General features: G+C 34.5%; 1 protein-coding gene across 15 annotated transcripts in view; it reads left to right on the top strand.

The window, feature by feature from the left end:
* PIAS2 (protein inhibitor of activated STAT 2) overlaps positions 1 to 17,122 on the top strand; it is a 130,191-nt gene that overhangs the window by 10,308 nt on the left and 102,761 nt on the right. For 11 of the 15 annotated variants that reach the window (XR_010407192.1, XR_010407193.1, XM_045886773.3 and 8 more), the window contains exon 2: positions 14,719 to 15,193. Coding sequence is in view for 13 of the 15 variants with exons in the window: in XM_045886773.3 (XP_045742729.1) it covers positions 14,719 to 15,193 (475 nt within the window). In the remaining 2 variants the exon portion in view is untranslated. Of the gene's footprint in view, positions 1 to 2,777; positions 3,087 to 5,054; positions 5,164 to 14,718; positions 15,194 to 17,122 lie in introns of all 15 variants that reach the window. The other 4 variants (XM_054510309.2, XM_064577644.1, XM_054510308.2 and 1 more) reach the window with 4 other exon arrangements.

The raw sequence follows: 17,122 nt of genomic DNA on the forward strand, positions 1-17,122 counted from the left end.
TGTTTTCTTTGAGACTTGAGGGGTGAAAGTTGGACTTCTAGATTGACATGTATTTGTATATATCTGAGGATTTCCTTGATTTTGTCTTTAATAAACTCTTTTATAGGATTTAGTTCAGTGATTATATTTTTAGTTTATAGAAGCTTTATTCTTTCAATAGCAACTTCTCAGTTTATGGGGAAAAATAACCTTGAATTCTCCGAGGAAGTAAATTCCTTTAAAAAGATCTCTTGGCACAATTCTCTTATTATAATCGTAGTTTGTACACAAGTGGTTTGTGTATTTGGCTTTGGTAATTTTTTTGCCCATTTTTATATTGGGCCATCTATCTTTTTCATACTGATTTGTAGGAGTTCATTACATATCCCAGATAACGCAAATTTGTTTTTAATATTTAAGTTATTTAATAAGTACAGAAGATTATAACAGGTAAGGTATAGGTAAATAAACATGTATGTAGCCATCATGTAAGTTAAGAAATCGTTCATTTCATTAGGTCAGCAGGGTGCCCTTTCTTGGTTTTATCCACAGAATGTAGAAATATAAAATTATATTTTTATTTATGTATAAGTTTTCATATATTTAAAAATTTTATACAAATGGAATGATCCTGTATTTGGGTTTTTTGTTGTTGTTGTTAATTATCGTTTTTTATTTTCCATTGTATGAATACCAGTTTATCCATTCTCTTGTTGGAAATTTGTGTAGTTTCCATTTTTTTCCTATTATAGGTCCCCAAATTCCTTATTCAAATTTCTGAAACACAAAATGTTCTGAAAATGCAAAAAAAGAAAAATTCTATAAACTTAATCTGCACTAATTTGACACTATTTGTGATTTTTATTGATTTCATTTAGTGTAAATACTTGTATGTTTCATTGTGGAAATTCTAGGAGTAGAATTGCTGGGATTTAAGGATATGTGCGTCTTCAACAGTACTGGATGATGCCACATTATTTTCCAAAGAGGATTGTATTGTTGAGAGGATTTCTCCAACAATGTAGAAGTTTTCATTACTTAGCTTTCTTGCTGACACTTTTATCAAGTTGAAAGTTTTTGCCAATGAGTAAAAATTTCACTTGTTGGTTTTTAAATTTTCCCTTTGAATATGTAATGGAGGTGAGCATCTTTTATTATGCTTACTAACATTTTCTTAACCCTTCTGAGATTCTGTTCTCTTGTCCATGTTTGTACTAGGTTTAAAAAAACTTTTTCTTGCTAATTTGTCATAGTTCTACAATTTGATCTGTCTGTGCTTTCTGGATTCTGATCTTTTAATCTGGGCTAACAGCACCATCACATTGTCTTAGGTACTCCAACTCTGTAACAACTTTCACAAAAACAAACATATTGATAATAGGGTATTCATGTAGGAAATACATGGATCATGAGAATACATCTGGATAAATTTTTTCAGTGTAACCAAATGCAGATGAAGAAAATAGAACATTACCAGGACTCTAGAGACTCCCCTTGAGTTACCTCCCAGTGACTAATCTCTGTCTCCTCAAAGATAGTATTGGCTTGACAGTAGTCTTAGTTTTGTCTATTTTTTGAAACTTACATAAATGGAGCTGTATAATGTATATATTTTTTGTGTCTGACTTTTTCCCTCAATTTTGTTTGCAAGATTCATTGGTATGTAGTTGTAATTTGTTCATTCTCTTCCACTAGCAAAATGATAAGAGTTCCAGTTGCTTCATGTTCTTTCTTGTCCACTCTTGTAATCTTAAACATTTTAGTGAATGTTTAATGGTTTTAATTTGTATTCTCCTAATGAGTAAGGATGTTAAGCCCCTTTTAATATGTTTATTGGCCATTTGGATATCTTTTGTGACATGGCTTTGCCAATTTTTTTGCCATCTATCTTTTTCATACTGATTTGTAGGAGTTCATTACATATCCCAGATAACAGGTCTTCCAGGTTATATTTTGCAAATAATCTTCTCGTTTCCCCAGCCCTGTAAGTCTATTCAAAGATCTTTACTTCTCAACCTATCCACTGTCCTTTTCCCATTGGCAGATATTTCCAGGGAGTTGGACTCCATGGAAGTGTTGGACTCCATTTTCTACACTTCCCTTCTTTCCACAGCATTGGCCTCTCAGGTCCTTGCTGACTTTATAGTGCTTCATGTCTTCAAATGGTTGTTTTTCATATTACCTTCAGTTTTTAAATTTTCATTGGGAAGGTTGGTCTCAAACAGTCGACTCAATCATTGAGGGACAAGAAGTAGGCCAACTCCTTCTGCCTTGTAGTTCTTCAGGGTACTTCTTGGCTGTTTGATCCTTTGCATAATTTAAAAATCATTTTTCTAAGTTATAATAGACACAAACATGCATGATCTGTTGGGATTTTGATGGGAAATGCATTGAATCTGTAAATCAGTTTGGAGAGAACTAAGTTTTCTTAACCATGAACATTGTAATCTCCATTTACTTAGGTCTTTTACGATGTCTTTCATAAAGTTTTATAATTTTCTTCAACTAAGCTATTGCAAATATTATGTTAGATGTATTTTTAGGTACTTTGTTTTTGTATCGAATGATAAATGGTATCTTTTCATAATTATACTTTCTACCTTGCTGGTGTATAGAAGTACAGTTTTGACTTTGTGTAATAACCTTGCTCTACTCCTAATTGTGATAAGTTATCTATAGAATTCTTTTGGATTTTTTGTGTAGACAGACCTATCTGTGAATAATGACCTCTCTGTTTCCTCCTTTCCAATTCTTATGCTTTTTTTTCTTTCTTTTTCTTGTCTTAATGTGCTGGCTAGGATCTCCAGTACAATGTTGAATAGAAGCGGTGATGGGGGCATCCTGATCTTGTTCCTGATTTTAAAGGGAATGCTTTCAAAGTTTCACAGTTAAGTATGATGCTTGCTGTAGGTTTATTGTAGATAATCTTTTCAGGTTAAGGATGTTCCTTTCTGTTACTAGTTTGCTAATTTAAAAAAGTCATGAATGGATGTTGAATTTTATCAAAAGCCTTCTCTGCATTTTTTGAGAAGATGATGTTTTTCTTTTGTACCTGTTAACAGGGTGAAATTCGTGTGTTTCAAGCATAAAGCATAAAGTCAATCCGGGTTTGTCTCTTTTTTTCATTATTGGACTGAAACTGAAGATAGTTAATTTAAGATTTTTGCTTCTAATAATTAGTAATATTGACCTATAAAAAATATACTCTTTTTCTGGAAGAATTTATGTAAGATTAGAATGATCTTTTATGTGTTTGGTAGAATTCCCCAATAAAATTGTTACTGGTGTTTTCTTTGTGGGACACTGCTTAACCACTGATTCAGTTGGTTTGCTTATAGGATTGTTCATATTTCAATTTTTAAGCCAGTTTTGGTAGGTTATACATTTATAAGAAGTTGTTTATTTCATTCATGTTCTTGAATTTATGGTATTAAGTTGTTAATCTCTAATTTTGTAGTACCTATAGTTTTATCTTTCTTCTTTTAATGCCCTTTTCTCTTGATCAGTATTAAAAACACTAAAAATTTACCAATTTTTTAAAGACTTTTCAAAGATCAAATTTTGATTTTTTTTTTATGCTTTTCAATGTATCCCTTCCCCCATTTCATTAATTCTGCTCTTTATTTACTTTATACTTTTTTGAGGGTTTATTTTTATTTTTTCTCTAATTTCTTAAGTTTGGATGCCTTGCTTTTTAATTTTCAGCATTTTAACATAGGTCTCCATTGTTTTCCCTGCATCACACAAGTTTTGATGTGCAGTGTTTTCATTATTTTTCACTCGTATTTTTCTGTTTTTCACTGTGAATTTGAGTTATTTAAAAATTTTTATTTCTAAACATATGGGAGTTTCTTTAGTTATTGATTTGTAAATGTGTTGTAATTTGGAAGCATGATACATATGATAGTGAGGTTTTGAAATCTGTTAAGACTGTGGTTTTTATTTTTGTTTGTACTCGGAAGAGAAAATGTATTTTCCAATTATAAGCACACAGTTTTATATATGTCTAGCAGTTAGGCTTGTTAATTCTGTTCAAATTTTCCATATGTTTTTAGAGAGCAGAAGTATGTTAATCTTTTAGAAGAATATTTTTTCCCCAGGTTTTTTTGTAGTTTTACTAATTTTTAAAATACATTTTAAATTGTTGCTAGTACATGAAAGTTTAAGCTTTTATTTTCCTGTTGAATTGGAGCTTTTAATCTCTGTATTGACTCTTTATGTCTTTGAATGCTCTTTGTGTTATACACTACTGTTTCAAATTATACCTGTACTATTTTCTTTTGGTCAACTAGTTTTGCCCGATTTTTAAAATTCTCCTTCCCCCTACATTTTTGTGTTCTTTTAGTTTTCTCTCTTGTGAATATCATGCTATTGGATTAAAAATATTAATCTGCTCTAGTAATCTTGGTCTTTGTAATTTTAAATTAAGCTTTTTATTAAGAAAATTGTCAATTTACTCACAGTTGTGAGAAGTAGTACAGACATTTCATGTACTCTCTACCAAGTTTCTCACAGTGGTAATATCTTGCAAAACTATAGAACAGTATCACAACAATACTACAAGGATATTGACACAATCAAGATAATAGACCATTTTCATCACTATAAGGATCCTTCTTATTGTCATTTTTAATGCCACACCCACTTCCTTCCCATCCCCTTAATAACTCGGACCCAGCCATCTGTTTTTCCTTTGTATGGTTTTATCTTTTACAAGAATGTTATATAAGTGGAATCATACAGTATGTTACCTTTTGGGCTTGGCTTTTTTCACTCAACGTCGTTCTCTGGAGATTCATTTATGTTGTTTTATGTGTTGATAGCTCATCCCTTTTTGTTGCTGAGTTGTATTTCATGGTTTGGATTTGTTTAACCATTTACCTGTTGAAAGACATCCATGTTGTTTGAGAGTTTTGGGCTGTTACGAATAAAAGTGCTTTAAGATTTCTGCATAGGTTTTTTTGTGAACATAAGTTTTCATTTCTCTGGGATAAAAGTACCCAGGAGTGCAATTCCTGGGTTGTATGGTTATTGTATATATAGTTTTTTTAAGAACCTGCCAAACTGTTTTCCAGAGTGGCTGTACCATTTTACATCCCTACCAGCAATGTATGGAGTGATCCAGTTTCTCTGCATCCTCGCCAGCATTTGGTGTTATCACTGTTTTTCATTTTAGTCATTCTGGTATGTATCTGGTGATACCTCAGTGAGGTTTTAATTTGCACTCCCGTAGTGGCTAATGATAACATATTTTCATGTGCTTATTTTTTATCTCTATATCCTTATTGATGAAATGTCTCTTCTTGCCTTTTGTCCTTTTTTAAATTGGATTTTTTTTTCTGTTGGGGTTTGAGAGTTCTAGATATATTCTAGATACTCATCCTTTGTTGGATAGGTGGTTTGCAAATACTGTCGCCAAGCCTGTTGATTGTTTTTTCGTATTTTTAACAGGGTCTCGCAGAGCACAAGTTTTTAATTTTGGTCAAGTCTAGTGTTTATTTTTTTCTTTTGTGGCTTTTGCTTTGAATGTCAAGTCTAAGTAAACTCTTTGCCTAGCCTTAGTTCCTGAAGATTTTCTTCTGTGTTTTTTCCTGAAAGTTTTATAGTTTTATTCTAACATTTAAGTTCGTGATCCATTTGGAGTTAATTTTTGTATAAAATGTAAGACATAGTTGGATGTATAATTTGCTTCAGCAGCCTTTCCTCCATTGAGTTACTTTTGCACCTTTGTCAAAAACTATTTTGGCATATTGTGTAGGTCTGTTTCTGGGTTCTCTGTTTTGTTCCATAGACCTATCTATGTGTTACCTTTGCTAATACCACATAGTCTTGATTACAGAGCCAAGTTGTGAAATGGAATGGACTAATTTCTGTTTTTTCCAAATTGTTTTCGCTCTTCTAGTTCCTTTGCCTTTCCATATAAATTTTAGAATAATCTTAAATATAAAAACATCTTAGTGGGATTTGGGTTGAAATTGTGTTAAATCTGTGTCTGTTTAGGGAAAATTGATGTAGTTTCTTTGTTGAGTGTTAAAAGCCATTGGAGAATCCATTCGTTTAAATTTTCTTAGACTTCTTTTATTAACTTTTTATAGTTTTCAGTATACAAGTCGTGTATGTGTTTTGTTATATTCGTAAACATGTATTTTCATTTTTTTGGAGTGATTATAAATAGTACTATGTTTTTAACTTGTTTCCGTATGTTCTTTGTTAGTATATAGGGATATGGTTGGTATTTGTGTGTTGCTCTTGTCTCCTGCAACCTTGCTGAACTCATATTGGTTCTAAGAGTCGTTTTATAGATACTTTGGGATCTGCAAATACAGGCAATTTAAAATTTTTTTTTTCTTTCCAACCTGTATGCCTTTTATTTCCTCGTCTTTTCCCTTATCCAGAACTTACAGCACTGTTCTGATTAATATGGTGAGAATTGACACACTTGTCTTGTTCCCAATCTTAGCTAATGCACTCAGTCTTTTAAGTGAAATGTGAGCTATAGATTTTTTTGTAGGTGATTTCTATCAAGTTGAGGACGTTCTCTGTTGCTGTTCTTCTGAGAATTTTTATCGTGACTGGGTGTTGAGTTTGTCAAATGCTTTTTCTGCATTGACTGTTATGATCATGTGGTTTTCTTTTTTTAGCTATTAATAAGGGTATACTACCACAAAAAAGAGGGGGGTATACTATATTGATTTCAAACATTGAACCAGCCTTGTAGTCCTGGAATAAACCTCACTGGTCGTGGTATATAATTCTTTTTAATATATTACTAAATTCTGTTTGCTAACATTTTGTTAAGCGTTTTAGCATCTATATTTGTAATGGTTTGTAGTCTTATTTTTCATACTGTTTTTGTTTAGTTTTGCCATCAGGGTAATGTTAGCTTTATAAAATGAATTTGGAAGTATTCTCTCATCTTCTATTTTCTGGAAGAAATTAGATAAAAGAAATTAGATCAGATTGGTGTTAATTCTTTAAATGTTTAGGTAGAACTCTCCAGTAAAACCATTTAGGCCTGATCATTTATTTTTTGGGAGTTTTATTTTTTAATTTTTTTGAAGATTTTATTTATTTATTAGTTTGGGTAGCAGGGGGAGGTATGGAGGGGGAGAGAGAATCTCAAGCAGACTCCATGCTGAGTGTGGAGCCTCATGTGGGGCTTGATCTCACGACCCTGAGATCATGACCTGAGCCAGAATCAAGAGTTGGATGCTTAACTGAGCCACCCAGGTGCCCCAATTTTTGGGAATTTTAAAATTATGAATTAAATTTCCTGAGTAGTTGAAGGGGTATTCAAGTGATCTCTTTCATATTGTGTGAGTTTCCTAATTTGTATTTTTCAAGGAATTGGCCCTTTTCATATAAATTGCCAAATTCATGTGTATAGTTGTTCTTAGTATTCCTGTATTTTTTTGATGTTTGTGGGTTTCTGTGGTGATATTCACTAATTTTGCTGTTTTAATTGGAAAGTTTATTTCATTTTTATTTGTTGGGATTATTAGTATATTTGCATTTATCCTTACTCCTTCATCTTGTGCTATCCTACTTTTTCTGTGCTTTGTCTCTCCATCTGTTTTCTTGCCGCCTTTTGGGCTGATTTTTTTTTCCTGCCCTCTTTCTCATGTTTTCTGCCATTTAAATGTGTGAAATTACATTGTTTTGTTTTCTCATATACTCTTGGAGTTTTCTTGAATTTTCTCTTGAAATTTTAATACATGTCTGTAAGTTTAAAACTATCTTTTCCTTTCTTACAGGATACTTTAAACTGCTTCCCACTCTGCCAACTTACATGCATGCCATTGCCGCACAGTTTTGTTCTGTCATTTCTTAGCCTTACAAATTTGATATTATAATTTTATACAATAAATGTTTAAGCTAATCACTTTCCTCCCCGGGGCTTGTCATTTTCTTTGGTCATCGTTCTGCTATGTTAGATTCCCTTAGATTCTTCTGGTTCAGCATTGATGGGCTTTTTACTTTCCCTTCTCCTGTGTTAGACACGCTTTCTTACTCATGGCTTTTGCACCTGCTGCATCCGAGGTCTTGGAATGCTTTTCCTCAGATATTCTTTGGGTGTCTTATTAATCCTTCAGTTACTTATAGTTACCTCCTGAGGAAGACCTTCTCTCTTTAAAAATGCAAATCCTTTACCTCTTCATTCTGTTTCCTTTTCTCCCATTATTTTTGTCCTTTGTATTCATCACCACCTGCCATACTATAGATTTTATTTTTTATGGTAAATTTTAATCTGTCAAGCTCCTCAACTCAGTCATTCATTGGAATTTTATTATATTTATAGAATTTAGGGGCATTGACATCTTTTCAGTATTTACTGTTTTTATCTAGTAACAGGATACATTTCTTAACTTATTCAAGGGTTCTTTTGTGTCTTGTTTTATGTAGCTATAGGAAAATTTTTAAAATTATGCCTTTGCATTTTAGATTTTGTTATGACTTATTTTTTTTTTTAAATACTGTTTTTCCTGATCAGTCGCTCGAAAATCTGTTTGATGTTTAGATAAGTCAGTGAATTTTCTTAACTTATTATTAGGTCTTATTTTTCAGTGGATTTTTAAATATTTTCAGTGTAGAAAATTCTGTCATTTGTAAATTATAAATATTGCTTTTCTTAAAATCTGTATTGTCTAGACCCTTCAGAATAATCTTAGATGAGAAAACATCTTTTATAAGTCTTTATTTCTAGTGTTTAATCTTTAAGGATGATATTTGTTCTTGATTTCTGATAGCTACCCTTTCTCATGTTAACAGAGTTTCATTCTATTCCTTTTTATTGAGAGGTTTTATCAGTAATGGGTAGGATTTATTCAAATGCCCTTTTGGCATTTATGCGGATTAATCATACGGCTTTTTTTGAGCTAATAAATCTTTTTGTATTGCTTTTCTTACTTTAACAATTTTCAGAATAACGAGTTGGTTTCTCAACATCCTGTAACAGAAATCAGTGAGGTTTTTTTTTAAAGTATTGTTATGAACAAATGATTTTTAATATATTTGATGTGTTTGAATTGAAGCAGTTATTGTTCTCTTTGATGGTTAGAATGTCTTGTCTTGGGCTACTGAATTGTTTTCTGTGTCCTTCTGACAAGATTCCAGTAGTCTTTGATAACTTCTTTGCTTTCTGGTATGATGAAATATTCTAGGCTCATCTTGTGGATTTTCTACCCCAGACTTGCAATTAGCTATTTACTCAAGGAACCTCTGTTCCTTTTGTCAGAAATGGTATTTATACCACAATCTATTTTTCCCTGCCTCAGACAATTTTTGCTTGATTAAATCTAGAATACTTTTAGATTTATGGAAAAGTTGGGAAGATAGTATAGAGAGTTGCTATATAACCCACAACTAGTTTCCCCCATTCAAGCAAACTTTTTACTGTGGAAACATTCTTACAAGGTAGAGAATTCTCCCTTGTACCCTGTATCTAGCTTCAGCAATGAACAGCTCTTAATCTTTTTTTCGTGTCTCCACTCATTCCCCCCAATAATTTTTTTTTCAAGTTTCAGGTAAGATTTTTTATTATTTTCTTAATCGAGGTATTATTGATGTCTGACAGTATATAGTTTCAGGTATACAGTATTTGTATGCATTGCAAAGTGATTACCACGATAAATCATCACCTAGGGTTACCAAAAATATTTTTCTTGGGATGATAACTTTTAAGATCTCTCTTGGCAACTTTCAAATATACAATAATTCATGGTTGGTTGGTTGGTTTTTTATCCTTTAATTCTTTACTCTTTTGAGGGTGTGTATTACTTTTTTGTTTTTTGAACTACTTAATTGTAAATTTTGTATAATAATAGAAGCATTTAGGGAGATGTTTTCCCTAGCTTTGGCTTTATTTATAGATTTTGAAATGTAGTATTCTCTTTATTGTTTCTCTTAATAGTTGATTTTCAGTTTTGATTCCTTCAGCCTGAGTTAATTTAGTCAGTGTGTTGTAAGGAAGAGATCCACCTATGGTCTCTCAAGTAAAAGGGATTTAATTATAGGGAAAATGTGAATTCACAGGGATACAGTGCTAGGAACTAAGGCCTTCTATGACCTCTGAAATGGGCAGAAGTTAGGAATTGGAGTATCTTTCTAATTTGTTGCATAGTTTCTCTTATGGGTTGGTCAGTCCTTTGATGTATTGATTATATATCTGGTGGCTTTTCTTTATCCATAACTACTTATAAGTGAAGATGTAAATTGTTTTAATATTATAATTGGGATAGGCAGTGTTAATAATGTGATCTATCAGTTTCCATCAGCAGTTCCTTTCCTTACCTTATATTATACATCCTAGCGGATGGAGTATCTATTTACAAAGTTTGTGCTGATCTTTACCATGACTTCCAACCTATTAGAACTTCCCCAAATTCCAGACTGCTTGTGCAATTCCAATCTTATATTTAAGAGCTAAGAGCAGTCTCACGGAAATCTTTTTACTCATTGGTTATTGCATGTAACCATCATATTTACTTCCTTAATGAGGTTTTCTAAATATAGCACCTTCAGCTTACCTTCACTCTTATGTGATGTTCCAATTATATGATGACCCAGCTTTAATTTTTTAAATAATATTGTTGTTACTTAAATTTGATAAAGAAACAAGGTTGATTTAAAGTCCTAGTCTTTTTTTTTTTTTTTTTATGTTTTTTCTTTTTTAAGATTTTATTTTTGCGAGAGGGAGAGAGCACACGGGTGAGCACGAGCAGGCGGAGGGGCAGAGGGAGAAGCAGACTCCCTGCTGAGCAGGGAGCCCAATGTGGGACTTGATCCCAGAACCCTGGGATCATGACCTGAGCCGAAGAAGGCAGACGCTTAACTGACTGAGCCACCCAGGTGCCCCAAAAATCATTTCAATTTATATTTTCAATTTATATTATCTTTTGTTTAGAAATCCAGATTGTTTATTTATTTTTATTTTTTTTTTTAGAGGAAGTTTTTTTTTTTTTTTTAAGATTTTTATTTATTTATTTGAGAGAGAGAATGAGAGAGACACATGAGAGTGGGGAGGGTCAGAGGGAGAAGCAGACTCCCCGCCGAGCAGGGAGCCCGATGCAGGACTCGATCCCGGGACTCCAGGATCATGACCTGAGCCGAAGGTAGTCGCTTAACCAACTGAGCCACCCAGGCGCCCGAAATCCAGATTGTTTATATATCTTTTTAAAAATCAGTCCTGCCAACGTATTTCTGTCTGGTTCATAGAATTTCCTTAAAATCAGTTAGCAAGCATTTATTGAGAAATTCTTTTGTGTAGAACATATAGCAATTGTCACTGAAGTATTAGAAGACAGACTTTGGGAGACAGCAGGATGGACTGGATAAAGTCCACTTGGAAAAAATTATACTAAAGATACAGATACTGGAGGTTGGTGGAGAACAGTAGCTGAAATCCCTTCTTGGTGGGGATAGCAGGCTAAGCACCTTACCTGGTGACAGCTGAAATTTGGTTGAAGACTTAGTTAAGGTGCTGCCTATGTTTGCTTTTTAAGAAGAAATGGGATCCAGCAAGGTTGCCAAGAAAAACATAGTCCTAGAATTTGATTTAGTAAGCTCCCTAGAGAAGGGAGTATCTTAATAGTGAATCCTCAAAAGAGGAGAGTTTTGTTGTTAGGTGTTTTTGAATATAAAGAGGATGACCAGAGGGATGAAGTGACTTTTCCAGTATCCTGAGTCTGGATGCCAAGACTTGACCTACATGTGACTGTTGATTGCTGTTGTGAAATTTCCCATGGGGCTTCGTGGGCTCACAGCCGCCCCTTTTCAGTGGTACTTCATCTTTGCAGCATTTTGCAATACAGAGACCATCCTTGTCTGCTGTCCTTTCCTTTGCCCTTCCCTAAACTGGAGGATTTCTTTTTGCTTCAGAATGTCCTGATTCTGCATTCATGTTGAGAGCCCTTATCTCTTTTTTCCTTTTTGTTTGTATATTTACAGTAGCTAATAGGGCCAGTTGCATTAGCATTCTTTGCCAAATAAAGTTATCATTGGAAATAAGTGGTATGAGACCTCCCAGAAATTCCATTTTGAGAGCCAAGCGTAGGGTGACTTTGTGTTCTTTTTTGTCATTTCTGAAAACAAGTCTCCTTAAAACAAAGAATAATGTGAAAATAAGTAGAAGGAGGGAAGCAAAGTAATAAATTCTGAGTTAAATTTCTTTAGAAAATATCCCGGATGTATTGTATCTGTTTGACTGCCTATGTTAGTGTTCTCATGATTTAATGTTGCTTACGCTACTGTAGTATAAGCCAACTTCAATTGAAGTATTAGGATTGGGGACTTTGGGAAAGACGCGTTGTGTTCTTGCTTGGCAAGACACTTGAGAAAGCTGTCATTCATAGTCCTTTTTCTGCATGAAACCTTGAGTAAATTGTAACATCTTGACATAGGCCAAGAATTTTCTTGTTTTTCATCTTTGTTGTCCATAGCATTGGGATAAGATAGATAAAGTCTTCATTTTAACACATGGAGGAAATGAAGCAATTTGAAGTGTAATGACCATGCGTTGTGCTGTATGTTGCTATTAGAGTGTGATTTAGAGCTGCACTGTCCAGTGTGGTAGCTGCTGGCTGCGTGAGGCTCTGAAGCACTTGAAATATGGTTAGATAGGCTCCAAGTGTAAAATACACTGGATATTGAAGACTTAGTATTAAAAAATGTCTCATTGACACTTTCAAAAAATGGTGCTTTTTTTTATGATTTATTTATTTATCTTAGAGAAAGAGCAAGTGTGCACACATGCGGGGGGAGTGGCAGAGGGAGAGGGAGAGAGAGAATCTCAGGCAGACTCCCCACTGAGTGAGGAGCCCAACATGGGGCTTGACCCTACAACCCTGAAAATCATGACCTGAGCTGAAACCAAGAGTCGGACGCTTAACTGAGTGAGCCTTGCAGGCACCTCAGAAAAGAGGGATTATTTTTTTTTTTAAGATTTTATTTATTCATTTATTTGAGAGAGAGAGAGAGCACATGAGAGGGGGGAAGGTCAGAGGGAGAAGCAGACTCCCTGCCGAGCAGGGAGCCCAATGTGGGACTCGATCCCGGGACTCCAGGATCATGACCTGAGCCGAAGGCAGTCGCTTAACCAGCTGAGCCACCCAGGTGCCCAAGATGGATTATTTTTAAATCACAAAAATCGGTTACATGTTGAAATAATACTTTTGATATATTGGATTAAATAAAGCATATTAAAATTTTAACTTTTAATGTAGCTAGTAGAAAACTTACGGTTAAATATGTGGTTCCTTTTTCTACTGGACAGTGCTAGTTGAGTATGAAAAATGGTTGCTAGAATTACAACTTAATGGTCTCTGACTTGTATAATATGAGATGTGGAGGCACAGTATATGAGATAGAATTATGATACAGCTGTACATCCAGATTACTTTGATATATTTAAATTTGTTTGCTTTTTAGAAAACTAGCAAGTATTATTCCTGACTACTATTTAAAAGTCATTGCTTCAGGGCTATCAATGAGACTTAAAAGTGCAGAACAGAGGACTTCTTTGACTCGGTACCAGCTGTAGGTTTTGCCCCTGCAGACCTACCAGCTTGAGAAGGAATCCCACGTAGCTCTGGAGTGTTAGCTCAGAGAGGAGGGGTGGGCAAAGTTTCCTTAGGGTCAGTTCCAGGTCTTGTTCTTCTTTCTGACTAGATGGGGCACTTGTGTACAAGTAAATCTGACCCAAGTGTGGTTTAACCTCCCAAGTTCTGAAACTCATCAAGTAGGTGGACTTAAGAGACAGCAAATAGTTAAAAGTATTTGCTAGGTTTTGTTGAATAAATAGATGGTGAAATGTGAAGCAAGAACCGCATATAACCTTCATTTTACACCCAAGAACAACAAACAACATTTTTCTCATCAGCTGTGGATTTCACTTGTTTTAGAAGTATGCTAAATAAGATGTATGTGGTTTTTAGCTTTAATATTTAAAAATAACTTACTTTCTTATGTTGTCTGTTCCTTAATAATTTGAGTTGGGGTGAAAAATTCATTGGATTTTTGGATCACAATTTTGTCTTGATTTTGTAGATTTACTATTTAGCATTGGAAGTTATGCATATAATTTTGCAAAAATCAAATTTTTTGTTTGGTCAATTTATGACAGTACTGTAACAAACATTACGTTGTGTGTTGATAGGGCTTAATTTTGAGAAGGAAGTTTTCATTGGTTATAAATTTCATAGTCATAAAGCAAATAGGGGTTTACACTTGAGCATCATCAGATAATGAGGTGGTTAGTAGAAACTGATAGACCATAGATTATCAAAATTAATAATACAGCAAACCATAATTAATACCATAACTTTAATGTAACTTGGGTGGGCAGTGGCTCTATAAATAGGATCAATTCTTTTTTTTTTTTTTAATTTAAGTTATTTATTTGAGAGAGAGAGAATGAGATAGAGCATGAGAGGGGGGAGGGTCAGAGGCAGAAGCAGGCTCCCTGCCGAGCAGGGAGCCCGATGCGGGACTCGATCCCGGGACTCCAGGATCATGACCTGAGCCGAAGGCAGTCGCTTAACCAACTGAGCCACCCAGGCGCCCTAAATAGGATCAATTCTAAGTGGTATGTGAAAATGCTGGGTACTAGCATATACCAGGTGATAAAATGCTGGTAAAATTGGATTTTACAGTATATTTTAGATGGGGTTTTTATATGCTTGAGGGGATTCTTGGCTTATGTCCTTTTTTTTTTTTTTTTTTTTCCTTCTTCTTTCCTTTTAGAATATGGTTTCTAGCTTTAGGGTTTCTGAACTACAAGTGTTACTAGGCTTTGCTGGACGGAATAAAAGTGGACGCAAGCATGACCTCCTGATGAGGGCGTTGCATTTACTGAAGAGCGGCTGCAGCCCTGCGGTTCAGATTAAGATCCGAGAATTGTACAGACGCCGATACCCACGGACTCTGGAAGGACTTTCTGATTTGTCCACAATCAAATCTTCGGTTTTCAATTTGGATGGTAGCTCATCACCTGTAGAACCTGACTTGGCCGTGGCCGGAATCCACGCGCTGCCTTCCTCGTCAGTTGCACCGCGCTCACCGGCCTCTCCTGTTGGTTCTGTGCTGCTTCAGGATACTAAGCCCGCGTTTGAGATGCAGCAGCCGTCTCCCCCAGTTCCTCCTGTCCATCCCGACGTGCAGCTAAAGAACTTGCCCTTTTATGATGTCCTTGATGTTCTCATCAAGCCCACGAGTTTAGGTAAGTGTAGAGAAATTAGTTCCTTCCAGCTAAGAGAATACCTAAAACAAGAGGCCTTCGACTGGTGATTAATGATTTGCTGTTAATACTCTAAAATTGAGACATTAATGCCAAACAAATGCCAGATAAAAAATACTGGCAACACGAATGAAATCTAGCATCGAACTGCTAATTGATCATACCAGCATTTTTATGGCTTAGAACTCCGATTACTTCTGTGTGTGTGGGAACAGGTACAAATATTGCTTGCTGTCTGCAGTTTGTGTTTTGGTATTTTTACAGAGATTTAGTTTCTGTTTAACATAGTGTTTAAACTGCTTTCCTAAGAAATAAACGTTTTATACTTAATTTGACACACGGAGTTTGACAAACGTATTTAGCTTTTTTAATATCTGACAAGTGCTCAGAAAATGTAATCAATTTTATCATTACCAAAAATTGATACATGGGGCTTTAACAAATTCTTACCTACATAATGGCTTCTTTGTTACGGTATGATTTCTTATTGCCTAATGAAATTATTTACAGAGGTATTTGGAATTTTTGATGAAATAAATTGTTTAGGGAATGGCATTTCATAGTTAATTTGGGAGTTTTTTTTTTTTTTTTCCTCATCCTGGGAAAACTCTTTTTATTTCAGGTCATTTGAGAACACTCTTAAATATATCAATATGTTCTTTTCCTTTTGTAGAGGATTATGCTGCTGTGTATCTTGGTTGAGCCAGAAGGAAATTTTGAGGGGTAGGACTGGGGATAATGGAGTCAGTATGGCCTGATTGATGGCAGGCCACGGTGGCTGTGCTTTTCCCAGCCCCTTTTTCCTTGCTTTAAATGTTTTAATTTAGCAATACTTAGGCAGGTAGAGTAATGCATTTTATCCCTTCATTATATTCATCATGAAGTAAGGATTATGTTCACGTTTTATTATTTGTATAAAGTTCTAGGAGTAGAACTACTGCATCAAAGAGTAAGAACATTTAATTTTAGATTCTTGATAACATGTTGCTGAAGTTTCCAGAAGAGCTCTGCCAGTTTACATTACAGGAACAAAGTGAGAGAATGTCTCTCATTGCCTTTCTTCCTGCCTTTATTAGGTGTTATTAAAAACAAATCTTGGTGATTTTGACTGGTGAAAGCTTGTATCTTGTTTAGATTTTTTTGTTTTTAAAATTAATAACTGGAGCAAACATTTTTAAATGTTTATTACCCTATTGCCTTTCTTTTGTGCTTTTACTTTCATCTTTTTTTTTTTTTAAACAGGTTCATTTATCTGGTTAAAATGGTTCCATAATTCTTTTTATTTCTATCTTTGTCATGGTTTTTGGTTTATACCAGTGGACCATATCATGGCTCATTCCCATGTTTCTTTCTCAGCAGTTATTGCAAATTTATTTATTTTCTTTTTGTGTGTATTTTGAGAAAGATTCAGACTGGTAATATGCTTAGGTGCCCCTACCTCATGGGACTCCTCAGGAGTATGGCTAAGGTGAGGCTGGAGAAGGTGTAAGAGGGCCTGTGGGGTTGTAGTTACAGTGGAAGGGACTGAAAAAGACCTAGTTGCGTGCCTCCAAAGGAGATGCAGCCATGTGTCTTCTCTACTCATTAGCATCAGTGGTGCACCAGGCTTTGTGATTTTCTTTCCTTATTTCCCTGCTTAGTTCAAAAATAGAAACTGGAGTTTTCTGCTTTTCTGTATTTCATAGAGTTTCTCTTTCATTACCTCCATAAGGTTAAAGGAGAGTAGTAGGCTTTTTATAAGTTTACTAAAATAAAATTTTCCTATCTCATTTCACTTAGATAAAATAATTTTGTATTTTGTGTTGAAGAGTGGCTATGGCCTTTTGCTCATAGTTTAAATTAGAATGTAAGAGATAGCATATGACCTTAGGGCTTATGAAATAACTTTTATCCCTGAGCTAAAAACTCTCT

Source organism: Mirounga angustirostris, unplaced genomic scaffold (genome assembly GCF_029215605.1).
Source record: "Mirounga angustirostris isolate CCGP_5_RB_7025 unplaced genomic scaffold, mMirAng1.0.hap1 SCAF_14, whole genome shotgun sequence".
Lineage (NCBI taxonomy): Eukaryota > Metazoa > Chordata > Mammalia > Carnivora > Phocidae > Mirounga > Mirounga angustirostris.